Source organism: Phoca vitulina, unplaced genomic scaffold, assembly GCF_004348235.1.
Source record: "Phoca vitulina isolate PV1807 unplaced genomic scaffold, GSC_HSeal_1.0 scaffold21, whole genome shotgun sequence".
NCBI classification, from domain to species: Eukaryota; Metazoa; Chordata; class Mammalia; order Carnivora; family Phocidae; genus Phoca; species Phoca vitulina.
Genome location: NW_022589724.1, coordinates 26,716,251 through 26,742,446, shown reverse-complemented (window position 1 = coordinate 26,742,446; position 26,196 = coordinate 26,716,251). Strand labels below are relative to the sequence as shown.

The window sequence follows — 26,196 nt, the reverse complement described above, 5'->3', positions numbered from 1 at the left end:
GGGATCATGACCTGAGCTGAAGGCAGCCGCTTAGCCAACTGAGCCACTCAGGTGCCCAAGATTTTATTTATTTATTTGTGAGAGAGACAGAGAGCACAAGCAGGGGGAGCAGCAGGCAGAGGGAGAAGCAGGCTCCCCGCCGAGCAAGGAGCCCGATGTGGGACTCGATCCCAGGACTGGGATCATGATCCGAGCCAAAGGCAGAACCTACTGAGCCACCCAGGCGTCCCTTAACCTTATTATGAAAATCTTGATAAACATCCTTTCTAGTGGTTGCATAATATTTTATCAAGTAGCTACTTAATAATTTATTTATTTCTTTAGCCTAAGGCAGCAAAATGGTATTTGTCCCCCAACCCTGAGCAGCCAGTCGAGCAGCACTGGTATCTTTTCGGATAAGGAATCACCAAAGAACACAGAGAGGTAGAGGTTTGGAAACTTCAGCAGCTGAGCTAGAAGACACACCACGTTTCAGCAGAGAAAAGCAGGGAATGCATAATGTTTATAAAGTTTTAGGAATAAAAAAATGCATTTACTTCCTCCTTCAAAGACAAGGCAGTTTCGGGGGTTTATTGTAACACAACCTACATAAAAACTATAAAATCCACTCAGGAACACCATCCACTTACCAGTTCTCTCAGAGCTGACCTTCCAAGCAGAATTGTCCACAGTTCCCTGCTGCTCCTGAAAAATGACGGAAAGCAGGGGTAATTTTGCACTTTCAGATTATACAAATTCGACTGAGCTGTCTCGCAGTATCTTGTCCATTCTCTGAAACCAGGAAACTCAATATACAAAATAATTTGTTAAAATTCTGGACATTAATCCCATTACATTGTTCTTAGAAGTTTGATGCTCAAAATAAAAATTAAGAAATTGACATATAACCTAAACCAAGCAGATGCTGTGTTAAAAATGAGGATGGCCACCATATTTTAATGCATTTAAGATGCCGTTAATTGCAGGATACATGATTATTTATGTTCTACCAGCCATCAATAATAAAATGCCTTGCAACATCAGAAGTATTAAAATATGAAGAAATGTATATTTTAGAATGTAATACAATAATTAATGAATTACCTTACATCTTCTATGCTAAGACGCTGCCTCAGTGTAGTATTTCTATCTCCTTCCTTTTCATTAAAATGTAGTGACCAAAAAGGAGAATGTAGAAAAGGACTATGTATATTTCAAGCCCCCTCATCATCTCCAGAATTTTTTTTAAGATTTATTTATTTATTTAAGTAATCTCTATACCCAATGTGGGGCTCAACCTCATGACCGTAAGATCAAGAGTCAAACGCTCTACTGACTGAGCCAGCCAGGTGCCTCCAGGAAATTTTCTAAATGCATGATATGATTCACTTTCTCAATCAAGTAAAGTCTAATGGCCATTATGAGTGGTACTATATTTGTTCATTTATTAATTGCCACTAGGTGCCATGTCATGCAAGACACATAAAAACACATTATAGTCCCTGTCCCCTGTGAGCTCTTCAAATATACTCTCCACCATGTGCTTACCCAAGTTCCTTCCCTCATCCATGCCTTTGGAACTTCAGGAAACATGTTATGGGGTTTTTTAAAGTCTAGAACTAAATTTCAAAATGTAACCATTAAGAAATTCTCCCAAGAGGTACCTGGGTGGCTCAGTCAGTTAAGCGTTTGACTCTTGATTTTAGCTCAGGTCATGATCTCAGGGTTGTGGGATCGAGCCCTAAGTCGGGCTCTAAGCTCAGCATGGAGTCAGCTTTAGATTTTCTCCCTCTCCCTCTGCCCCCTACTCACTCTCTCTCCCCGTCTCTTAAAAAAAAAAAAAAAAAAAAAAAAATTAAAATTGCTTAGAAAGCCTGCCTGCAGAGAAGATGAAAAGATCTAAGAATATATACTAAACATTTAACAAAAAGGACACAAGCTCTCCTAACTATGAGGATAAACTGAAAAATGTTTCTCCCGTGAAAACTAACACCAAGCACTAGCTCTACTTAAAACTTTTCTTTCAGGGGGCATCTGGCTGGCTCAGTGGGTGGAGCGTACAACTCGATCTCAGGGTTGCTAGTTCAAGGCCCACACTGGGTGTAGATTACTTAAAAATAAAATCTTTACCAAAAAAAAAAAAAAGTCAAGATTTTCCCATCAAAAGAGGTTTAAACACACTTAAAATTATAAATCTCTTGGGGCGCCTGGGTGGCTCAGTTGGTTAAGCGACTGCCTTCAGCTCAGGTCATGATCTCAGGGTCCTGGGATCGAGCCCTGCATCGGGCTCTCTGCTCGGCGGGAACCCTGCTTCTCCCTCTGACCCTCCCCCTGCTTGTGTTCCCTCTCTGTCTCTCTCTCTCTGTCAATTAAATAAATAAGTAAAATCTTTTTAAAAAAATTATAAATCTCTTTTCTAGGGGCGCCTGGGTGGCTCAGTTGGTTAAGCGTCTGCCTTCAGTTCAGGTCATGATCCTAGGGTCCTGGGATCGAGCCCCACGTGGGGCTCTCTGCTCGCAGGAAGCCTGCTTCTCCCTCTCCCACTCCCCCTGCTTGTGTTCCCTCTCTCCCTGTCTCTGTCAAATAAATAAGTAAAATCTTTAAAAAAATAAAAATAAAATAGATCTCTTTTCTCAAGGTTAATGCTTTTAAGAAAACACTTGAGTCCTGCTGCATCAACAGACACCAGCTCCCACAATGGCTTTGTGGGATCGCTAATCATTTTTCTGATGACAAAACTGCATTCACTATTCAAAAATCAGGAGATTAGACCTAGTTAATCAAACAAATAGGACTCTTTATTGACAATGTATATTAAAAGGTCTGAGTAAACCAAGCCCTAAGTAATTAAAAACAGAGGCAAGCTCACCATTTAAAGAAATTTATAGTAAAATTTTAAAGTAAGACTTCCTTTTGTAAAGAGAATAATTATCATCTTACTTGTTCGATTAGTCTGAATTAACAAAAAATTAAGGAAGGGCTTTATTTTAAATGGCATATACTTGAACTTTACCAAGGATAGCTTATGATTTGCACAGAATGTATTAGATTCCTACTATATAACACATAGCTAATAATGGGGCTAACAGTATACCAAAATTAATGGAAAGAAATTTATCATTAATTGAAGGCATTTGCATGCCTGAGCAAATAAATCAAATCACTCTGATCATCCATCTTCCAATTTCAAAAAGCCTGGACATCACTTAGCTTTAATTTATCCACATTTGCTTTCAGAACTTAGGTCTCTTGTCAGCTAGGTAGCAGTGATTCCCAGAAGAAACCACGAAGACCCCAGCCCACACTCAAGGACCTGCTGCCGGGGTCCAGAATTCCTTTTTTTGTCAAATTCAAGCTGTGGGTGTTGAGGACACCAAAATCTATAGATTTTGGTGTTTTTGTGGGGGTTTTTTGTTGTTGTTGTTAAAGATTTTGTTTTTAAGTAATCTCTACACCCAACGTGGACCCAAGAGTCGCATGCTCTACCGACAGCCAGTCAGGTGCCCCATGCTTCTTTCTTTTTTTTAAATAAATATCCTAAAAGAGTGTTTCTCAAATATGTGATCTTCAGATCACATACAGCAAAACCAGCCAGGAACAACACAGTAACAGCATGGAATCCTGGTCACAACCTAGAGCTACTGTTTCTCAAAGGTTAGGCATGGGAAATCTGCATTTTATTTATTTATTTTTTAAGATTTTTATTTATTTGAGAGAGAGAGCGTGAGCACAGGGGGAAGGGCAGAGGGAGAGGGAGAAGCAGACTCCCCACTGGGCGGGGAGCCCAAGGCAGGGCTCCATCCCAGGACCCTGGAGATCATGACCCGAGCCGAAGGCAGACGCTTAACCCACTGAGCCACCCAGGCACCCTGGAAATCTACGTTTTAAAATGACTACACAGGGCGCCTGGGTGGTTCAGTCATTAAGCGTCTGCCTTCAGCTCAGGTCATGATCCCAGGGTTCTGGGATCGAGTCCCGCATCGGGCTCCCTGCTCAGCGGGGAGCCTGCTTCTCCCTCTCCCTCTGCCCCTGCTTGTGTCCCCTCTCTTGCTGTGTCTCTCTCTGTCAAATAAAATCTTTAAAAAATAAAATAAAATAAAATAAAATGACCACACAAATTAATTCCTAAATCACCACTGCTCCAGGGTATCAATTTGTTTCAGAGGAGCAGGTAAAAGAGCTGGTCGGTACAGACCCTCTCTATGTTTAATGTTTGATATATTAGCCTTTTTTGGGCAGAGAGAGGGGGAGAGAAAGACTCTGCTCCTAAACAATATTGGAGATCACTGTCCTATAGTAAAGCAGTAACTTTTATACTTACTACTCAAAAAAAAAAAAAAAAAGTGTTCTTTAGAAATTAAAATTTTTATTGGCAAAAAAATTAATTTTTTTTTTTTTTAAGATTTTATTTATTTATTCATGACAGAGAGAGAGAGAGAGAGAGAGAGAGGCAGAGGGAGAAGCAGGCTCCCAAGGAGCAGGGAGCCTGATGCGGGACTCGATCCCAGGACTCTGGGATCATGACCTGAGCTGAAGGCAGACGCTTAACCATCTGAGCCACCCAGGTGCCCAAAAAAAATTAATTTTTTTATTGACAAAACCATGTCCTGTTATACTCCTGCTGTTATAAGATGTCAAAAACAATAATTTCTATTGCAAATGAACTTTTGATAATAAAAATAGCTAACAGTAATTAAGAATTTATAATATGCAAACACTGTGTTAAGCATTAACATTAATTGAGCATTTATAATATGCAGGCACTGTGTTAAGCATTTTACACTTTGACTTACTGAATACTGACAACTCACTTATGAAGCTGATCCTCTTATTATCCCCATTACCTCATCAGGAAACTAAGGTTTAAGAGTAGTTAAATAATTTGTCTAAGGTCACAAAGCTAATATAGAATAGAGCCAGGGCTTGAACCCAGGTTTTCATGACTCCAGAGTTCAATCATCACATTATACTGCATCAAGAGGCACTCAAGAATTCATCCTACATGCACGCAAAGGTGGAGGTGAGGCTTTCTGTTCTACAATGGCAAAACATACCCCTAACACAGTGGCTGGCACAGAGGGGCTCAAAAAATACATGCTGATGAAGTATCAAAGGAGAACGATAGGAGTCCCTTTTAGACCTGCAATGCCTGCAATCCAAGTGGTACAGAAAAATTAGAAAACCAGTATTATGTGCAGAAGTGCTAAGAGAAGGCAGAATAAAGGAGAAAACAGTAGGGGGCACCTGGGTGGCTCAGTCGGTTGAGCGTCCAACTCTGGATTTCAGCTCAGGTCATGATCTCAGGGTCATGGGATCGAGCCCTACATCAGGCTCCATGCTCAGCAGGGAGTGTGCTTGAGATTCTCTCCCTCCCTCCCCTACTACCCCCAACTCCTCTCCCCCAAATAAATAAATAAACAAATATTTTTTAAAAAGAAGGAGAAAGAGCGGCCTGGGTGGCTCAGTCGGTTAAGCGGCTGCCTTCAGCTCAGGTCATGATCCTGGGGTCCTGGGACCGAGCCCCACGTCCAGCTCCCTACTCAGTGGAGAGCCTGCTTCTCCCTCTCCCTCTGCCTGCCACTCTGCCTACTTATGCTCTCTCTCTCTCTGTCAAATAAATAAAATCTTTAAAAAAGGGGCGGGGGGAATGGTAATTTATCAGGAAGGAAATCCTTTCGAAAACAAGTGTCACTGGTTCTTCGATTCCTACACATTTTCTGGTCTAGGAATAAAGGGGATACGAACAAATCTAAGACCCTCCTGATACTCATTTAGTGTTGGGAATGACCAAGGATGTTAAGCACACATTACATAATCAGCGAGAAAACAGAAAGTAATAAAAAGCATGATCCTAAGCATTAGACACTACAAAGGAATATAACCACGTTAGACAGAAAATAGAGAAGAGAGAGATCACTGGGAACTGATCCAGGGACTGATGGAAGACTTCACCTCAAATCGGAACCTGAAGGTTTAGCAGGTGATTCTCAAGACACAACAACCATGGCCGGAACTGTGATGCCCAATCCAAAGCCTCAGGGAAACATCCTCTATATATATTTTCAAGAAACAAAATATGTACTACAGTATGTCTCATTTATTTGCACAATAAATAAGTCTGAACTAAGTATTTGGAGGAGAAACCAAAGCACAGAAACTAAATACCTTGCCTCAAAGGTAAAGTTTTAAAAATTTATTGACTTTCAGCCCAATGTTCTAGCAGACAACTCCATTCCTAAAAGAGCTGGACCCAACGGAAACTGGAAACTATCTTCCCTAGAGAGATCCATGTGGTTGGAAACCTTTGGGGAAAAGCTACTAGGAGGTTAGGAAGAAGAGCCTCTATGATGGAGTCCTTTTGGTAGAAAGCTGAGACACAGCCAACCTACTCTGAAATAGTTCTTTTGAGAAACACAGTTATAATCCACAGGGAAATAATAAATAAAAGCGGCCACTGTCCATGGATGCCCTGACTCCACAGATTAGGTACAAGCCTCTCGTGTGAACTGAGATTTAAGCTTAACAACAAGCTTTTGGAACTGCTGTTGTTGGTTTTGGTTTTTTTTTTTTTTTTTAGCTCACATACACCACTCAAACTTCTACGAACACATTAACTGAAGAACACAAGTGATACCTAAAAATGCCAATATTCAAACTGACTGCCAAACCCTGTGGGACATTCCCAAAACCCTGAGTGATTTAATTAAGTGTATTATTCTACTTTTGACTAGTGCCAGCTCCTATCAACATAAACAAGGACTCTCCTACATGCTTCAGAACCACCTCAATACTACTGTGAAAAGGACTCATTTGGAGAAACAGGTTCCAAGGGTAAAGTGGACTGTCTGAGGTCACTTGCAAACCAGCAGACACCAGGAATAAATTTTAAGTTTTCTCTTAGTCCAGACCTCCAGGCATTTCAAACAGAAGGCTGCTGCTCAGTATAATCCTGTTAAAACGTGCTTTCCAGTACAAAAGGAAAGATCACTCTAATACATGCTCTGAGCAAAGCCGTGCCTAGAAATCCTAGCGTCATTTCTTCCATCTTCAGGTGTGAGTTCGGTAGGTTCCCAGGGATGTCAAAGCATATTTCAAGCAAACCAGCCCCTTCCCTTCCCTTGTTCTTGTTCACTGAAGAGGGTGCCTTACCCTGCAGGAGCTAAACCTACCCAACCGCCACAATGACTATGAAATAAACATAAGAAAAGGAAGGCACCCTGACCACAATGCTGCCAGAGGAAACAGCTAAGGAGGAAAAAGTACACTCGTCCCGGCAAAGTTCAGAAGCAGTCCAGTGGAAATTCCAAAGAAGAAAATCTCACTAGAGCCCAGAGGTGAAGTAAGTGATAACAGAGAAGATGGGCAATGTTTGTAATAAATATTTACTGAGCGCCTATTATATGCTCCTCTGGGTGCTGAGGATACAGCAGTGCATAACACAAAAACGTGGCGGAACAGTGCTGGCACAGTAAGTGACAGGGATGTTGAGTTTTAGGACGGAGGACGGCAGGGACAACGGAAGACACTTCAAGCAGGAAGGTGGAAGACGGAGATGTGGTCATCTGGTTAAAGCTTCGGAGTCGGGCAGACTTCAGTTTGAATCCTCACTTTACCACCTAGCTAGTTCTGAGCTGATTTGTGAGTCATCTGTAAAAGAGAAGGTGCCTCACGGACTTGTGAGAATTCAATGAGCTAATGCATAGGAAGCGCTTCGCCAGCGTCTGGCGCTAGTAAGCGCTCTTTACATAAAGTAAGAACTGTCTCTTTCTTTTTAACATTTCATCTTCTCGTCCCCAAAGTCCAGTACGGGGCCTGGGATCTCCTAAAGGATTCGGGCACGTCGGCTGACGGAACCAGTGCATGAGAAAATGAATAGCTGGATGAATGAAAGGCTGCGCGGAGAAAGAGGGCAGCAACTGCAGGGAGGTGGCTCGGCGACACACGGAACAGACCTCCTAACGAGCACATGGAGGAACCTGGGAACGTCGCGGGGCAGGGCACCCGGGCTGCAGCGGGGACCGAGGCGGGGGCTCCCCCGGGCGACCGCGAAGCGCCCCGTCGCGCCTCGAGGGAGCGTCACGCCCGACGAGGAAGCGCGGGGGTGGGGGGGGGCGCCGAGGAACGCGCCCGTGGGGAGGGAGGAAGGGAAAAAGACTAGGTGAGGAGGTGGGAGGCCGGCGCTGAGGGAAGGGGTGAGGCACCGGCCCCGTCTTGGAGAAATCGCCTGAGATCCCCGCGCGCGGGGACCGTTTGGACGTAACCGCCTCCCGTCTCGGCACCCGTCCACCTAGCTAGGCTTCGCCCCGCTACCGCCGCCACATCTCGCCCGCAAGTCCTGCCCGGCTTCCGCTCCACTTCGACCCCGCGCCTCACAGCCACCCCCGCCGACTCGGCCCGCTCCGCACCTCACACACGGCCCGCCGGCGGCCGCCGCCATCTTCGCGCGCGCGCGCCCCAGCCCCGCCCCCAGACGCCGCACCCACGTGACCGTTCGCCTCCGGACGGGCTGTGGATGGTGCTTTTTCATCACGTGACGGCGGGCGGGGCCAAGATGGAGACGCCCGGAGAGGTGAGGAACCCGCGGCGAGAGCAGCCGGGGCAGTGAAGCGAGCGGCCGAGTGGCACCGTGTCCGTCCTAGGTGCGAGGCGGTGGAGGATAGCTGGGCGCCCGTTCCCAAGCCTCAGAAAGTGGTTTGCCTACAGTGGAGCTTCCCTCCGCAGCTGGAGAACGGAAAGAGAAGGTGCTGGCTGTGTGAAACTGCCGCTGTCGTCTTGGCGGGGCTTGAGGGACCCAGAGGCCAAGGCGTAGCTAGTCACCCCGGTTTCCCCGGAGCCCCAGGTCTAGAGACATGACCCGAGAGCACGCTCCCCCGGCCTCGGGGAACGGGGCTCCGCTGAGCGGGTCGGTGCTGGCGGAGGCAGCAGTAGTGTTCGCCGTGGTGCTAAGCATCCACGCAGCCGTGTGGGACCGATACTCGTGGTGCGCCGTGGCTCTCGCAGTGCAGGCCTTCTACGTCCAATACAAGTGGGACCGGCTGCTACAGCAGGGAAGCGCTGTCTTCCAGTTCCGCATGTCCGCAAACAGTGGCCTGCTGCCCGCATCCGTGGTCATGCCTTTGCTCGGACTGGTCATGAAGGAGCGCTGCCAGGCAGTGGGGAACCCATACTTCGAGCGCTTTGGAATTGTGGTGGCAGCCACTGGCATGGCAGTGGCTCTCTTCTCTTCAGTATTGGCGCTGGGCATCACCCGCCCAGTGCCCACCAACACTTGTGTCATCTCAGGCTTGGCTGGAGGTGTCATCATTTATATCATGAAGCACTCACTGAGTGTGGGCGAGGTGATCGAGGTCCTGGAGGTCCTGCTGATCTTCGTCTACCTCAACATGATCCTGCTGTACCTGCTGCCCCGCTGCTTTACCCCTGGAGAGGCACTGCTTGTATTGGGTGGCATCAGCTTCATGCTTAACCAGCTCATCAAGCGCTCTCTGACTGTGGTGGAAAGCCAGGGAGACCCAGTGGATTTCTTCCTGCTTGTGGTGGTGGTCGGGATGGTGCTTATGGGCATCTTCTTCAGCACCCTCTTTGTCTTCATGGACTCAGGTACCTGGGCTTCCTCCATCTTCTTCCACCTCATGACCTGTGTGCTGGGCCTTGGTGTGGTCCTGCCCTGGCTGCACCGGCTCATCCGCAAGAACCCCCTGCTCTGGCTTCTTCAGTTCCTCTTCCAGACAGAGACCCGCATCTACCTCCTAGTCTACTGGTCTCTGCTGGCCACCTTAGCCTGCCTGGTGGTGCTGTACCAGAATGCCAAGCGGTCATCTTCTGAATCCAAGAAGCACCAGGCCCCCACCATTGCCCGGAAGTATTTCCACTTCATTGTGGTGGCTACCTACATCCCGGGTATCATCTTTGACCGGACACTACTCTATGTAGCTGCCACCATATGTCTGGCAGTCTTCATCTTTCTGGAGTACGTGCGCTATTTCCGCATCAAGCCCCTCGGCCACACTCTGAGGAGCCTCCTGTCCCTTTTCCTAGATGAACGAGACAGTGGACCACTCATCCTGACACACATCTACCTGCTCCTGGGCATGTCTCTTCCCATCTGGCTGGTCCCCAGACCCTGCACACAGAAGGGCAGCTTGGGAGGAGCAAGGGCCCTAGTCCCCTATGCGGGGGTCCTGGCTGTGGGTGTGGGCGACACTGTGGCCTCCATCTTTGGCAGCACCATGGGGGAAATCCACTGGCCTGGAACCAAAAAGACTTTTGAGGGGACCATGACCTCTATATTTGCCCAGATCATTTCTGTAGCTCTGATCTTAATCTTTGACAGTGGAGTGGACCTAAACTACAGTTATGCTTGGATTTTGGGCTCTATCAGCATCGTGTCCCTCCTAGAAGCATACACTACGCAGATAGACAATCTCCTGTTGCCTCTCTACCTCCTGATATTGCTGATGGCCTAGCTGCTGCGCAGCAGTGTTGGAGGAAAGAGGGACATGGGGAGGATGAATGGTCCCCACAGCCGCCAGCCACTTGGGCATGAAGAGCCAAGGGGTGAGAAGCAGATTTGATTTTTCAGTTGATTCAGATTCAAAATAAAAATCAAAGCACTCCTGGTTTTAGTTTTGCTGATATTTAAAAAGAAAAAAAAGGCTTAAAGAGAACACAGCAACACAAAGAACTTGAGTGTGGTTTAGGACACCCGCCCACCCCCCGCTTCATCTTGTGATCCCCGGGGGTGGATCCCGATTGGACCCTGGAGGCAGTAGAGTGTAATGGTCACCACCTCAGGTTCTGGAGTCAAACTAACCTGGTCAGAGTCCTTGGCAGCACTATTTAACTGTGCAAGTTGCTTAACCACTCTGGGCTTCAGTTCTCCTGTCTGCAAGATGGGAATAGTAAGAGCCTGCACCTCACAGGTGAGGATCCAGGGAGGTGAGGTGTGTGAAGGGTCCAGCCCACAGCCCGTGCATAATGAACAAATAGTAAGGGTAAGTGCCATTATTAGCCAAGGCCAGCCCTCGTGTCAGCAAAAAGCCAGGCAAGCCAAGAGGTTTTATGGGTTGTGCTTGGAGACCAGCATGACCTTACTCCCCTGGCTACATTTGGAGGAGAACCCAAGAGGAAAAGAGCCAAGCACATGTGCTTTCTCCCCTTTGGCCTGAAGGGGAGAGGTGAAATCGTCTGTTGCATGCATGGAAGGGCTGGACGAAGAGTATCAGGCCTGGGCTGATTTCCTGTTTCAGCCAACTGCACTCCTCCCTCAAGGCCTCTGCTGCCCGGCTGAGCAGTGCTGATGAAGGTCAAGCTGGATGGCACAGGGTCCTTAGCAGGGGGTCCCTCCTGAGACCCTCTCACACTCCAGTCATGTCCAAACCTGTGTTTCTCCTCTTGTAAGAAATTAGAGACCAGGGGCTGGTGGGGCTCACTGAGAGTTCAGAATGGTTCTGCTGTGGGGCCTGTGCTGTATCCTTGCTCTCTGCGAGGGCAGAGTCCAGGGCTGCCCCATTCCCCACCGTACCCCCCAGCGCCAGTAGAGCTCTGCACTGTAGCGGGAACCCAGTGGACGTTTGCTGAGTGGAACCTTTCCCATCAGTGGGAAGATAGAATAGGGAGTTGCCTGAGGCTGGACAAGGTTCTCCCCTTCTCACCCAACCCAGCAGGGAGAGGCCTAGCTGGAAGACATGAAAACTTTGGCCCACCGAGGCCAGAAGCCAGGAGCAGAGCTCTAGCAACCTCTTTAGGCTAGGGATCTCTACCAAGCCCTGTCCCTCAGAGGAAAGTATTCCTTTGGGGTTCAAAGAAGACTTAACAAACCCTTCCCTTCCCTCCAGCAGCTTTCTACTTGCTAAAAGAGGCAGCAAAATGCCAAGGAAGTGCTTTGCCTCACCGACTCCCTGGGTGGACTTTGGGGAAGGGCTCTGTCCTCCAGGCCTCGGCTTATCCACAAACAGAGTGAGGACTGAAAATTAAGGTCACAAATTCTTATGGCTGCTGAGGCCAGGCAGGTACTGCGGTGGAGGACAGGGGAAGTGGGAAGTGAGAAGCAGAGGTGCCTCCAAGGAGGGTGTTCCAGCCAGGCATCACTGCGCTTGGCCATAGGCCCACACTTGCTGACCTGCTCATTCAAGGAAGCTTAGAAACGTGCATCGTTATGTGAAACCTCCCAGTTTTAAAACTTTTTTTTTCAGAAAACACTGAGGCCCAGACAAAACACATCTGTAGCCCCAGTTTGCAAACTTTGGGCCAAATCCTAGCTGTGCAGATCTCGACTGTCTACCACATAGCCCTTGCAGAAGGTCTGGGTGCCCTCCAAGCACGCCCACAGAGAGGGACCACGGAGGCCTCCTCCGGCCCCTTGTTGTACAGGTGACAAACTGGGCCCAGCCTGAGACCAGAAGACAAGTCGGTCACAAAGCCAGGACCAGAATCTGGGACTGTATTCCCAGCCCTGGTCTTCTCCCCTCCCCGAGCAAGAAGTACTGGGGAGCACAAAGGTTAAAAGCACAGGCTGAGTCACTAAACTGAACAGCCCTGCGACTGGAGCAGGTCACTGAAACTTCCCACACCACGTGTCAGCTTCTCCCGTCTGTAAACCCAGATGGTAAGAGCACCTTGCTGGGAGGTGTGAGGACACAGTGAGACCAAACACTTAAAACTCTTGGCACACGGGGCACCTGGGTGGCTCAGGCGTTAAGCGTCTGCCTTCGGCTCAGGTCATGATCCCGGGGTCCTGGGATCGAGCCCCACATCGGGCTCCCTGCTCTGTGGGAAGCCTGCTTCTCCCTCTCCCACTCCCCCTGCTTGTGTTCCCTCTCTAACTGTCTCTCTCTCTGTCAAATAAATAAATAAATAAATAAATCTTTAAAAAAAAAAAAAACTCTTAGCACAGCAAACACCCACGGTGTTATTAAAATCGTGCAGACCTCACCTGGCAGGGCTGGGACACCATCTTGAAAGCAAGGCAGTTTGGGAAAGAAGGGTCGAGAAGCTGCATTCAGAAGTCGCTTTTATTGCATGTCTTGCACCATAATAATCCGAATTGCATCTGAGAGAACAGTGGGAAGCCAGCAGAGAAGCGGCCAGAATGCTTTCATGGTGAGAGGCTGCCTTCAGGGGGAGGTTGAGGTGGGGCAGGGGAGAGGCAGAGAGGTAGAGGTCTCCAGAAGGCCATCCATACGGGGCTCCTGCTGCCCACCTGCCACCTCCCGCCTGCCTGTCTGCAGGGCTGAAGGGCACAGACCCCGGCAGGGAGAAAGTGCAGGGGGAAGAGATTCGACTTCCCCTTTGCAGCTGGGCAGCCGGGCAAGGCGCTGGTGTGCGCGGCCCACGGCTTCACCCAGAGGGGCCAGGCCCGGCCCAGAGAGGGCGTTCAGGTGTACAGTGGGGGAAAGGGCAGCTCAGCTGTTGGCTGGAGCCTGCAGAGAGAGAGATGACTTTGAGGCACGAGTGTCACTGCTCCCTGCCTCCAGGACCTCTTCAGGAGCTTGTCCAGGGCGCACGTGCGCACACACACACACACCCTGCCACCTACCAGTTCTCTGGGCTCCAGACGGTGCCCAAGCTCTCCATGAGATGGAAAGTGTAGGCATGGCGTGAGCGGTTGGAGAGGTTCTGCTCACTCTTGTGTACCACTTCTCCATGGATTAGGACGAGGTCCCCTGGCAGGAATGCACCGGATCAGGAGAACACTTGGCAGGGAGGGACAAAGCCCCTCCTCCCTTGAGTGGTTCCGTGGCCTGTTCATCCCCCAGGGTCAGAGGCTATGCTATTGGCCGGAGGTTCCCCTGGGACCAAGTCCCCTCTGCTGTGACCTGTGCCCTTGGCAAGCCTTGGCAAGGGCATCCCCTTCTGTGGTGTTTGCAGAACCAGGCCGAAGTGTCTGTACTGTGCCAAGCAGCTGGGACCTCGCTATCAAAAGCTGGGCCGGGTGGCGCCTCGGTGGCTCAGTGGTTAAGCGTCTATCTTCAGCTCGGGTCATGATCCCAGGGTCCTGGGATTGAGCCCCACGTTCCTTCTCCCTCTCCCTCTGTCTCTGCCTCCCTCCCCTGCTCATGCTCTCTCTCTCTCTCTCAAATAAATAAAATCTTAAAAAAAAAAAAAAAAAAGCCAGGCTAGACATCAGGTTGCCCTGTTCTAAAAGGAATGGCCAGCATTCATTCAGCATCTGCTGTGTGCCCCATCTTGTATGCATCCTCTATCTCATTGACCTCCCCACTTTACGTTTGGAAAGACTGAGGCTCAGAGAGGTTCAGTCATTTGCCCAAAGAGACAGCAGAGTCTGGATTCTAGCCTGATCCAGGAGGCCTTCCAGTTAATGGTGCGGCCCTCAGACTTCCCAGTGCCCGTCCAGTCCCACCTCCCATTCTGTGACTTCACGGCCCTCAGGGGAGCTGGGTGGTCGGAGCAAGCACAGACCCTCAGGCACGGCCTCGGAGCCTGCCTCCCTGCCCTCTGCATCCCACCTACCTCTCCGCACTGGGGTGGGCACAAAGAGGCTGGCATCCCGGACAGGCTCTGACCCAAGGAAGCTGACGTCAGGCTTCGAGCCAGCAGGGGTCCGGACCAGCCTTCTGGACACCCCACCTGCAGGCCAAGGTGGAGCCTTTAGCCTCTCTTTTATCCGGGCCTCTCTGCTGGGGGGGGGGGGGGGGGGATACGAGTGGGCAGGGTGAGACAGGTGTCCTTACCAGTATGGGAGCCTGGGATGAACCAGAGGCAGCCATTCTCCAGAGTGGCATCCTCCAGCGCTATCCATATGCCCAGAAGCCGGCCCAGGGGCTCCGTGTGCAGGAAGGTGGAGTCCTGGTGAGGGGTGACTGCAACAGGCCACCCCAACCCCGGGCGTGAGGAACCTGGCCCACCTCACCTTGGCCTGTTCCCCACTCCCTGGTGCTCTCAGAGCCTTCCCGGGTCAGTTGGAAACCCACCACTTCCTGGCCTGGAGACTCAGGGCACGAGATTTCACCTCTCAAAACTTCCATTTCCTAAACCATGAAGTGGCCTCGGCAGTCACCTACCTCATAGGGTTGCTGGAGGACCCCACGACAGTGTGTGAAAAGTGCTTAGTACCGGGCTCAATGCTATACGTGCTAAAAAGTGGCTGATGTGGTTTGATTCTAGCCAGGCAACTAAAGCCACCATCCTTTACCAAACAGCCACCAGAGGGTCCACCGGACGGCGTAAGACTGGGGAGTTGAGTACAAAAGGAGAGGGCGTGTGACTGGCCCCCATCCATATCTTAACCCCCTCCACCCGATGCTGGGGCCCAGCCAGGACGGAGGACCACTGAACAAAGGACTTCAGACTGCGGATGCTAGTCTCACTTCCTTCCTTCCCGGGGAACTGTGTGTTTTCCAAGCCCCAAACTTGAAGAGGGACTTGAACAATCCAGACAGTGTCCAGAGGAAGGTGTCCTAATGGTGGGTGCTCCAAAGAATTTGGTGGAGGACCGACTGAAGGAGGTGGGGGTGCTGAACTCGGGAAGGGGCTGCTCATCCCTTCAGGAGACTGTCCTCAGGCTGAATGGTGGGGAGGAGCAGGCGGTCACAAGGAGGCCGACTTGGGCTCATGCAAGGAAGAAAGGACTGGCTGTGAGGGGATGAGCCCCCTGTCACAGGAGGTATTTAAGCAGAAGTAGATAATCGCCCACGAGGGAGGCTATAAAGGGTATCTGTGCATCCAGAGGGGAACAAAAGTTAGCTTCTCCCTCTTGCCCATGGACACCTCAGCAAGCGCCATCCCTCCCTCCACAGACCTGACAACCACCAATGCCCCAGATCTCCCACCGTGGCCTTTGCTGGCCCCCACAGCCTGTTCTCAGCTCACCTTCGCCACCAAAGTGAGGTTGCTGCAAGAGAGAAGAAGGGCCAGGTGAGGCCAGAGGAAAGTGGGTTGGAGCAGGGGCCGCTCTGAGTCTTGTGGGGTGCTCTAACCCGGCCACAGGTTATCCTCTGAGGATTCCACGCTGGCACCCAGCTATGGAGTACCCACCATGTGCCAGGCCCAGGAGGGCTGCAAAGAGAGAAAGCGCCCTGCCTAGGGTGCTCTGAGTCTGGGCACACGCATGCCTACCGAGAGCAAAGGCAGAAGTGAGGGGCAGCAAGAATGACTTGGGCCCAGGCCTGAGGCTAAGCCTCTCAGCCCCACAATCAGAGATGGGTCCCTCTCTTCCCAGGGGAAAACTGGAAGGCTTCTTGGAGGAGGTGGCACTGAGCTGGGCCTTGAAGCTGAGAGCAGAGCATTTCAATGGCAAAAGAAGGAAGAAGGGAGTCCTGGGGGTCCTGCCACAAAATTTTAACTGAGCACCAACTAAATGCCAGGCGCCTTACCCAGAGGAGACGGATTTTGCATGTTCTCCTTGAAACTTAGTAATTCCTCAGGGAAGCAGCTTTTGGCCCCATCGTAAGGAGGGGCTTGGTATGAGGACTCTGTCCATATTACAGAGGGTAAACTGAGGCCTGGGGAGGACAGGGGAGCTCACCTTGAAGATGTACATGCTCTGCACGACCACGGGCATCTGGAAGCCCAGACTTTTGGCCAAAGCCTGAAAGGGGACAGAGGTCAAACTTCCAGCCTGCCCTCACTCACATCTGGGCCCCCCCCGACCCTCACCCACACCCCTGCTCACCTGCACCTTGGGGGAGTATGTGACACTCCTGAAGACAGGGTCATAGGCATGCAGAGCTGCAGGACAGAGGCAGGCTGACAAGCCAGCCCCCCCGCCCTCACGCGTCCCTCCGTGCCTGGCCCTGGGTGCCCAGACCTGGGCCTTGCTATGGCTTCTCACCTATTTGTATGCATTGAGCTTTCTGCTGGTTTATAACCAAGAGATGGGCCCACAACCTTATTCTTGACCTTGCAGCCATCTGGAAACCTCACTCCAGACCTGACTCCAAGGGGCCCCGAACTTGGTAGTAATCTCGGTCCTGCCACTTGCTCTGTGCTGATTCAGGTGACCATTTCTCTCCTCTAAGCCTGTTTCTCCTCTGTACCGCGGAACCAGACACCAGCCCTGCCTCTCAGGCTGCCCCAAGACTCGAAGGGCTAACACATGTGCGGCCTCAGGCCAGGGCCTGGCACCGAATACCTGATCATCTCATTATTATTATTGTTGTCATTACAAAAAGTGAGGGATGGTGGGCGCCTGGGTGGCTCAGTTGGTTGGGCGACTGCCTTCAGCTCAGGTCATGATCCTGGAGTCCCTGGATCGAGTCCCGCATCAGGCTCCCTGCTCGGCAGGGAGTCTGCTTCTCCCTCTGACCCTCCCCCCTCTCCTCTCATTCTCTCTCTCTCAAATAAATAAATAAAAAATCTTTAAAAAAAAAAAGTGAGGGATGGTGGGCACCTGGGTGGCTCAGTCGGTTAAGCGTCTGCCTTGGATTCACGTCATGATCCCGGGGTCCTGGGATCAAGTCCCGCGTCGGGCTCCCTGCCCAGTGGGGAGTCTGGTTCTTCCTCTCTCTCTCTGCCCCTTCCCCTCCCCACTCGTGCTCTGTCTCTCAAATAAATAAATAAAATCTTTTTTTAAAAAAGTGAGGGTTGGATATACTTATTGCCACTGAATTGTGTATTTCAAAATGGTTATGATGGCAAATTTTATATTATATGTATTTTACCACAATTCTTTTCACAAAGCTACCATGATATAACTTCAAGTTTAAAAATGAGTGGGGGCGCCTGGGTGGCTCAGTCAGTTGAGCGTCCGTCCGACTCTTGATTTTGACTCAGGTCATGATCTCAGGGTCATGGGATCGAGCCCCTGCATCGGACTCTGCAATCAGTGGGGATTCCGCTTGAGATTCTCTCTCTCCCTCTCCCCCTCCCCCTGCTCACACACTCTCTCTTTCTCTCTTTAAATAAATAAATAAAATCTTAAAAAAAAAATAAGCGGTCTGCAAAATAAATTATAACGTATAATTACGTTATAATTTATACGTAATATATATACGTAATATATATATATATATATATATAGGGCACCCTAGCTTCATGTTGGGGTCTCAGAATATGGGCGATGCTAACATGTTAAGTGCTCCTGAAGGAGGCTCCAGGAAGCAGTGGGAACCAGGAGGCCCCCCCATGCCTGAGGCTGGATCATCACCAGGTCGGACAGCAGAGGGTCTGCACACGTCCATCTGCATGGGCGGCTCAGGTGGCCCCTCTTCCCAGCGCTGTGGTGGCAATGTCTAGGATTAGCATCATCAGGCTGGAGGAGCAGGCCCAGAAGGGGAACTGAAGCCAGAAATGCCTTTTGCTGGGCCACTAACTTACGGTGGTCCTTGGGTTAGGCCCCAAGGCTCTTCAGGCCTCAGTTTCCCTGTTTCCTTTCCCCCAGGCGCCTGCTTACCATGGCCAATTTTATTGACGGACTTCTCCGGAGGGACCAGGAAATTTCCTGCAGCACAAGGAACAGGTAAAGGCAAATGAGCTGGAGTCCACCTTCCGCTGGGCAACTGGCCTTGGGGGGCCCCCAGCTGTGGGGGGAGACACCCCAGTCCAGCCCTTCCCACACCCCGGGGGCCCCAGCTCCGAACCTTTCTTGTCGAAAACGCCTTTCTCGAAGAAGAATCGAATCTTGTCGCCACTGCTCAAGAAATAGTCTTTGTCGCCCTGGCCCTGTGGAGAGGGGATGTCAGAGGGACTGAGAGAGCATCACAGGGTCAGAGCTGGGCCCGGCCAAGAGGGAAGGGGATGCTCATGCTTCCCAACCCTGCAGGGCTACAGACCCCCCTGGCCCTTCTCAAACTCATCCACTGAGGCACAGACCTCAGTGAACAGGAACCCCAAGTGCCTGGAAGTGCAATAGGAAGCCACAAGCATAAAATTTCTTGGAAACCTCTTAATAAGTCACATGATTCTTATGCTCGGTACGGTGTGATTCTGAACCTAGGCACCGTAATCAAACAGGCGTGGTTCCCAGGTAGCCTTGGTCACTTGTTTTACTGCTCGACGCCTGTTTCCTCATCTGTAAAGGGAAATAATAATAGAACGGACCTCCTCTGGATTGGTGGAGGCTTTGGGCAGAGGCTGAATCTTACAGTAGTTGAGAGCACAGCCCATAGAGCTAGAATACTCGGGTTCAAATCCCAGCTCTGCCAGGGGGTTGCTGTGTGACCACAACCACAGTACTGAACCTCTCTGGGCTTAGTTGCCTCATTAAGTAGAGATGTGATTAAAGGTATCTCATAGGACATTGTAGAGATTTTGAATTGGTATATACATAAAGCACCAGAACAGTCCTTGGAATGTGGAAAGTGCCGCATGAATATCTGCTTTTATCATCATCATTACTGTTGTTGCTAAACAGAAAACAGCCAGGGCACGGCTAAATGCTTGATGAATATAACCTATTACTCATCTTTTTCTGTTTTCTCAATAACCTTTCCTTGTTAATTTTAATATCATGTTTTACGTTTCTTTTTTTAAAAGATTTATTTATTTTAGAGAGAGAGAGGCGCACGCTGGGGGAGGAAAGGCAGAGGGAGAGGGAGAGAGAATCTCAAGCAGACACCCTGCTGGGCACAGAGCCCGACGTGAGGCTCGATTTCACAACCCTGAGATCACAACCTGAGCCAAAACCAAGAGTCAAAGGCTTAACTGACTGCACCACCCAGGCGCCCCCATGGTTTACATTTCTTAGCGTCATATGAAAATGACGCTTCAGGAAGATGCCCAATGTTTTCCCTGTGGTTTTAGCTGCCCTTGGCTACCATCACGTAGATCTCCCTACCTTCCTGTGTGGTCACACGAGTGGAGCTGAGTGTGCTGACCCCCCAAGTTCTCCAGGTGGCCCTGCCCCCTGGCTCCCTCACGCGTGCACACCTGCTCTCACGTGTGCCTCGGGCTCTGTGGTGACCTGCCGGGCCCTTTCACCACGCTTCCCACTGAAAACTATACGTTTGTTTTCCAATGTTCATAGCTGTTCTGTATCAGGATCAGGGTGAGGGAAACAAATCAGGAAAGCATAACTGATAATAATAATATTAAAGATAATGAAGCTAGGGGCGCCTGGATGGCTCAGTCGTTAAGTGTCCGACTTTTGATCTCAGCTCAGGTCTTGATCTCAGGGTTGTGAGTTCAGGCCCCACGTTGGGCTCCATGCTGGGCGTGGAGCCTACTTAGAAAATAATAATAATAATTAAAGATAATGAAACTAAACATGTCAAAGATTCTACTTGACTCCTTAATTCACAAGGGAATCAGTAAAATGTTCAAAGAATTCCAAGAATGCTGAAATGAATTTGCAGATGGATGGGACACGGATTGATCTACAGACGATAATTGCATTCTGCTGGACCCACTTCATACCCACTTCTGTGGACATTATTATCAGGGTTTTTTTTAATTTTTTTTAATTTTTAAGTGATCTCTACACCCAACATGGGGCTCGAACTCACGACCCCAACATTGAGTGTCACATGCTCTACTGACTGAGCCAGCCAGGCTCCCCTGTTATTATCAGTTCTATACAACTTACAGACTCGGAAAATAACTCAAAGTAAGCTGGAAGTGGATGGGACACCCACTGATCTTTTTCCTTTTTTTTTTTTTTTAAAGATTTTATTTAATTATTTGAAAGAGAGAGAGCACACGCTCATGCATGTGCGCACATGGGTGGGGGGAGGAGCAGAGAGAGAGGGAGAAGCAGACTCCCCCCTGAGCAGGGAGCCTGACACAGGGCCCAATCCCAGGACCCTGAGATCAGGACCTCGAGGGTTAGGCTTAACTGAGCCACCCAGGCGCCCCTGATCTTTTTCCTTTTAATGCCCATTTCAAAGTCTTAATATTAGTGGTGAATATTGAGGGTTTACCGAGTACCAGGCACTGTGCTGAGCTCTTTGCAAGCATTATAAACCAAGATACAGACACTTTATTCTCCCATTCTCCACCCAACCCTTCACTGGTCTCTGGAACATTCTCAGAAGGCAGCTTGGAGGGCACAAGATTGGCCCCCCTCACTCTTTGGGGCCTTGAGTGACCTGTATCTAGGCACCGGACCCCCTTCTCTGCTGTCCCCACCTAGAAGGCGGGAGTGAGGGCAAATGAAACCCACTATTTGGAGGAAATTATTCTGTAACCCTTAGTCCTACTGAAGTGCCCCAGCCGCGCTCTCCTGGTTCCGTCTTCTGGCCGTTGTAATTCCCTTTATGACCACCAGATGGCAGGAGCTCCTCAGCATGAAGGAGCTGTATTAGCAGGCAGGGACCGCAGCTTTGGCTCAGGGGCCACGCCACAAACAGGCTCCTTTTTCCGTTTTTCTTTTCTTTTTCTTTTCTTTTCTTTTCTTTTCTCTTTCTTTCTTTTCTTTTTTCTTTTCTTTTCTTTTCTTTTCTTTTCTTTTCTTTCTTTCTTTCTTTCTTTCCTTCCTTTCTTCCTTCCTTTTTCTTTCTTTCTTCTTTCTTTCTGATTGTATTTATTTATTTAAGAGAGAGCAAAAGCGAGAGAGCTCACAGAGGGAGAGGAAGAAGCAGACTCCCCACTGAGCAGAGAGCCCAATGCCTGGGACCATGACCTGAGCTGAAGGCAGACGCTTCATCGACTGAGCCACCCAGGCGCCCCCCCACAGACAGGCTCCTGAAGGGTTAAGTGAACTGTGTGGGAGAACCCCGAGTCTCAACTTACCCCATGTCAAACTGTATTGAGTCCTATTAAGTCATGAGGGGTGGGGGTGGAGAAGCTGTGTTTCTAGTCTCACTGGCAGTTAAGGCTGACACAGGGCGGGGTCCATCAGAATCACTTGGCTCATTCTGGATTGCTGGCCACAAAAGAGGCCCTTGGGGCAGGAGAACCACTAAGGAAGTACAGCAGAGCCGTGAACAGCCGATCTGGGTTCAAATCCCCATTCTACCAATTACTAACCAGAGGGTGTGGGGCAAGTGAGCCAGGCCTCATTTTCCCCAGCTGTCAAATGGGGGTAATAACACCAACCTTATAAATCCATAGTGAGGGGATGCCTGGGTGGCTCAGTCCTTAAGCGTCTGCCTTCAGCTCAGGTCATGATCCCAGGGTCCTGGGATCGAGCCCCGCATCGGGCTCCCTGCTCAGCGGGAAGCCTGCTTCTCCCTCTCCCACTCCCCCTGCTTGTGTTCCTGCTCTCGCTCGCTCTCTCTCTCTCTCTGTCAAATAAATAAATAAAATCTTAAAAAAAAAAAAATCCATAGTGAGGAGCGAAGGAAATACGCAGATAAGGCACTTAGCCTGGCACAGGGAGGGCTCAGGGCCTGATTTGTTACCAGAACGAGCCCATGGGCCTCGGGGCCCTCCCTTCCAGGCTGCTGCTCTGGCTGGGGACTGAGCCCCCCCATCAAAGACCAGATCCCATTCTCACCTGCCCCAGGCACTTACTTTGGTTCCCAGCTGCTCATCTTCCCGGGTGGAAAATTCTATGCGGCAGTGGGCAGGGACATCCATGGCAGCCACTAGCTCGCCAATCCTCTGTTGCATGGCGGCACATTCATCTGCAGATAAAAATCCTTCCAGCACCAGGAATCCATCCTCCTGAAACTGAAGGCAAGAAGAAAACTCAGGCTTCCCCCTTTCACACGCTCTTTATGAGGACTGACCTGACCCCTCCCTGAAACCCAAAGCTGTGTGAGGGCAGGACCAAGTGTCCTGTTCATTGCTCTGTCTCCCCCACACGCACCCCCACCCCAGCCACGGTGTCTGGAACCCAGTGAGGAGCAGCCAATATTGGTTGCTTGAATGAAGGGAGGAGGAAGGGGAGGTGCCCCCCCATTCTTCCCCTCCAGTGGGCTTGGGTCACATGGGAATACAACCTCATTCATTTATTCAACTACAACTCATTGAGCATCTACTGTGTACCAGCATGGTTTTAGGGGCTGGAGCTACAGTAATGAGGAAGCCTGCCGTCCTGGAGCTTACAGTCTAGCAACGGAGGCTGACATCAAACAAACCAGCGTGCAGAGAGATGTGCTGTCACAAACCACTGCATGCAAGGAGGGGGAGGGCAGATTCAAGAGCTAAAGGCAGAGGTGTCTAATGTAAACCAGATGGGGGGACAGAGGAGTCTCAGGGCAGCAGCTCTGACATTTGGCATTTAAAGGGGCATTTAAAGGGGACCAGCAGGGGTGTCTGGGTGGCTCAGTTGGTTAAGTGGCTGCCTTTGGCTCAGGTCATGATCTCCAGGTCCTGGGATCCAGTGCCATATCAGGTTCCCTGCTCAGCGGGGAGTCTGCTTGTCCCTCTCCCTCTGCCCCTCCCCCTGGTCGTGCTCTCTCTCACGCGCGCGCGCGCGAATAAATAAATAAAATCTTTTTTTTTAAGATTTTATTTATTTATTTGACAGAGCAAGACACAGAACACAAGCAGGGGGAGTGGGAGAGGGAGAAAGAGGCCTCCCGCAGAGCAGGGAACCCGATGCAGGGCTCGATCCCAGGACCCTGGGATCATGACTTGAGCTGAAGGCAGACGCTTAACGACTGAGCCACCCAGGTGCCCCTAAATTAAATCTTTTAAAAAAATAAAGGGGACCAGCAGGATAATGAGAGTTGGAGACAAGGATGAAAATTCTAGACCAAGGGAGCAGGATGTGTGAAGTCCCTAAGCACGGGAGGGACACAAGGAATTGGGGCCAGATGGAGCAAAGTGAGGGTGGGGGCAGAAGGGAGGCAGGAGGGTGGGGGGGGGCAGGCCAGGCAAGGAGGTGGGCTTTGTCCTGAATGCAGTGCACAGCCGGACAGGTTAAAACAGTGAGCTTATTCTGATTTGCCTCCAGACCTCTTATTCTGTGGCTATTGAGAGGCATGAGGAGAGAGAGAACATCTACATGTTTGCTTGCAGACCATTATAAAATCTTAGCATTGGAAGTCACCTCTTGAACCCACTGTGAAGTATCTGATTCCCAATTACTGACCCCTCCCACTCCCTCCCTCACTCCCCCATGGATGCCCAGTTCTGGCTTCCACACGTGGGAAGTTGGGACATTCATGCTCACCCACCGTGGTCCCTTTGGTCTCTGGACAGCTCTGTGTGACAGATACTTAATCCTCGGGGCACCTGGGTGGCTCAAGTCATGATCGAGGGCTCCTGGGATGGAGCCCCACGTTGGGCTCCCTGCTCAGCGGGGAGTCCGCTTCTCCCTCTCCCCTCTGCCCCTCTCCCTGCTTATGCTCATTCTCGCTCTCTCTAATAAATAAATAAAATATCTCTTTAAAAAAAAAACTTAATCCTCACATCAGTATCAAGCTGAACATTTCCTCCTTGGGAACTAGGTCACCCACAGCAAACTGTGTGTACCCGTGACCCAGCAGACACGCTGAGGCAAGAACTTCTTGAGGTAAAAACTTGGGGGCTCAGCAAATAAGGGAGCAAAGATGTACTAATGGGGATATTCACTGAGGCTGGTTGAACGAGAGCAGTAAATCAGAAACAACCTAAATGCTCAGCACAAGGAGAGTCATTCAACAAAGTATGTTTGATCTATCTGGAGCACAACACAGCTGATAAAAATCATGTGGTAGAAAAATATTTCCTGACATGGACATATGTGCCTGATACACTGTGAGATGGGAAAAAAAAAAAAAAGCTGAACACAGATTAATATTTTAGCCAGTGCAAGATCTTGGGCAGCCCCCTTCCCTCTTTGGCCCTCAGACCATCAAGTCGGAGAAACAGTACTTCCTCCTTTATAAAACGGTGGGCAAACACTCATAAGAAGTAGCTATGGTGATCGACTTTTAAAGATTCTAGGGCTGTCTACCAAAATACTAAGTCTCAGGGTGGCAAATTATGGGTAGTTTTTCATTTTCTTCTTTGAGATTTTTCTGTATTTTCTTTTTTTTTAAAGATTTATTTATTATTTATTCATTTGAGACACAGAGATACAGAGAGAGAGAGAGAGAGAAAGCATGAGCAGGGAGAGAGGTAGAGGGAGAGGGAGCAGCAGGCTCCCCGCTGAGCCAGGAGCCCGATGTGGGGCTGGATCCCAGGACCCCGAGATCATGACCTGAGCCGAAGGCAGACGCTTAACCATCTGAGCCACCCAGGTGCCCCAGCATTTTCTTCTTGTCATCAGGAACAAACAAGGGTCACGTTTTTTAAGTCTGCGTCACTCTTAATTCCCAAGCGTTAGCCTTTCGTGTTTGACCGCTGGTGGGACCCCGCCGCCCTCGCCGGGCTCGGGGCGGGGGCGGGGCGATCCGCCCCTCGTTGACCCCGCCCCATCCCGGGCCCTGGCTCCTCCCCCCACCCACCCCATCCCACCCCCGCCCGCGTTCCCCCCCTCTTGCCCTCTTTGCTCTCAGGGCCCACTCCTGGGCCTGGACTGGCCCATCTTTACTTTTTGTTTTTGTTTTAGATTTTATTTATTTATTTGCGAGAGAGCGCGAGTGCGCCGGATCCGGAGCAGGGCGGGCAGGCAGAGGCAGAGGGAGAAGCGGACTCCCTGCTGAGCAGGGAGCCCGATGCGGGGCTCAATTCCAGGACCCGGAAATCATGAGCGGAGCCAAAGGCAGACGCTCAACCGACTGAGCCACCCAGGCGCCCCTGATCTTTACTCTTTATTCTGGTTTCCCTCACACATTCCCACCTCACCCCGGACCTGTGGCCCTGACGGCCCCCGGCTGTGTGTGCAGAAGTTAGGGGTCGCGGTTGGACACTGACCACTCTGGGTTTCAGTTTCCTCTTCTGAAAAATGGCAGGGGGTCAGGTTGAGTTTCCCAGGGTCTACTAGAGGCGCGGAGGCACCCCCAACTCTTACCTGACCCTCTCGGACCCCCACCCCACATGACCCTACCTTCTGGAGCTGGGAGGGGCTCGGGCAGGCCATGAGGATGAGACTCTGGGTGCTGCGCTGCTGGAGGCCAGAGAGGAGAAAATACAAATTAGAGTATGAAGTTCAAGTTCAAGTTTGGCAGTTCCTAGTACGGTGGGGGTGCAGAGTAGCTGGAGCCTGGGAGGCCCAGGAGGACTTAACCCTTGCCTACCCTGACGAAACCCAATCCCAGCCCCCAGCCCCCCCTCCCCCAAGCACACACACCAGCCTGAATTACCACCCCCCCCCCATCACTTCTGTGCCTGGATGGAGCCCTTGCCTCTGACCCAGCTCAATACCCTGGGTCCATCCCCCAGTTAATCCAGGATTAGCCCTTTCCAATCTCCTTCATGGTTTTTAATGACTCCCTCCCAGTTGCTTTGCAGAAACCACCCCCTTCTGGCTGCTAACCAGGTGCCTAGAAATTGTATTCCAGGAGT

General features: G+C 50.3%; 3 protein-coding genes across 4 annotated transcripts in view; 1 reads left to right on the top strand and 2 right to left on the bottom strand.

Annotated features, from left to right (window-relative positions):
* The window catches only part of NUP188 (nucleoporin 188), a 47,177-nt gene extending 38,746 nt beyond the window's left edge, over nucleotides 1–8,431 (bottom strand). Inside the window, exons 1-2 of the mRNA XM_032418553.1 lie at nucleotides 8,385–8,431; nucleotides 630–684 (exon numbers count right to left, since the gene is read on the bottom strand). Coding sequence (XP_032274444.1) covers nucleotides 630–684; nucleotides 8,385–8,416 — 87 coding nt within the window. The 5' untranslated portion in view covers nucleotides 8,417–8,431. The remainder of the gene's footprint in view (nucleotides 1–629; nucleotides 685–8,384) is intronic.
* A 91-nt stretch (nucleotides 8,432–8,522) lies between these two features.
* Nucleotides 8,523–12,691, top strand: DOLK (dolichol kinase). The gene has a single exon (XM_032418933.1). It carries the CDS (start codon nucleotides 8,829–8,831, stop codon nucleotides 10,443–10,445), a length of 1,617 nt encoding a protein of 538 aa, XP_032274824.1. The 5' UTR covers nucleotides 8,523–8,828; the 3' UTR covers nucleotides 10,446–12,691.
* Nucleotides 12,692–12,969: 278 nt separating this feature from the next.
* On the bottom strand, nucleotides 12,970–26,087 carry PHYHD1 (phytanoyl-CoA dioxygenase domain containing 1). 2 transcript variants are annotated; one of them, XM_032419079.1, is made up of 12 exons: nucleotides 26,056–26,087; nucleotides 25,739–25,798; nucleotides 22,330–22,488; nucleotides 18,519–18,600; nucleotides 18,332–18,379; nucleotides 16,613–16,668; nucleotides 16,466–16,528; nucleotides 15,811–15,832; nucleotides 14,673–14,801; nucleotides 14,452–14,568; nucleotides 13,517–13,643; nucleotides 12,970–13,400 (listed from the first exon to the last, which is right to left on the bottom strand). In XM_032419079.1, exons 2-12 carry the CDS (start codon nucleotides 25,769–25,771, stop codon nucleotides 13,355–13,357), a joined length of 882 nt encoding a protein of 293 aa, XP_032274970.1. In that variant the 5' UTR covers nucleotides 25,772–25,798; nucleotides 26,056–26,087; the 3' UTR covers nucleotides 12,970–13,354. The 2 variants fall into 2 exon arrangements, with proteins under 2 accessions (XP_032274970.1, XP_032274971.1); XM_032419080.1 differs by lacking the exons at nucleotides 14,452–14,568; nucleotides 26,056–26,087 and having other exon boundaries at nucleotides 12,987–13,400; nucleotides 25,739–25,888.
* Nucleotides 26,088–26,196: the final 109 nt, after the last annotated feature.

Bases quoted from the DNA above. Each gene is read 5' to 3' on its own strand.
- DOLK (XM_032418933.1), top strand. From the start codon at position 8,829: ATGACCCGAGAGCACGCTCCCCCGGCCTCGGGGAACGGGGCTCCGCTG.
- PHYHD1 (XM_032419079.1), bottom strand. From the start codon at position 25,771: ATGGCCTGCCCGAGCCCCTCCCAGCTCCAGAAG. The intron at 15,833-16,465 runs GTGAGCTCCCCT...TCTCTCTTGCAG, and splicing joins AGAGCATGTACATCTTCAAG to CAACCTCACTTTGGTGGCGA. The intron at 13,644-14,451 runs GTAGGTGGGATG...CATTCCTGCCAG, and splicing joins GCCCACCCCAGTGCGGAGAG to GGGACCTCGTCCTAATCCAT.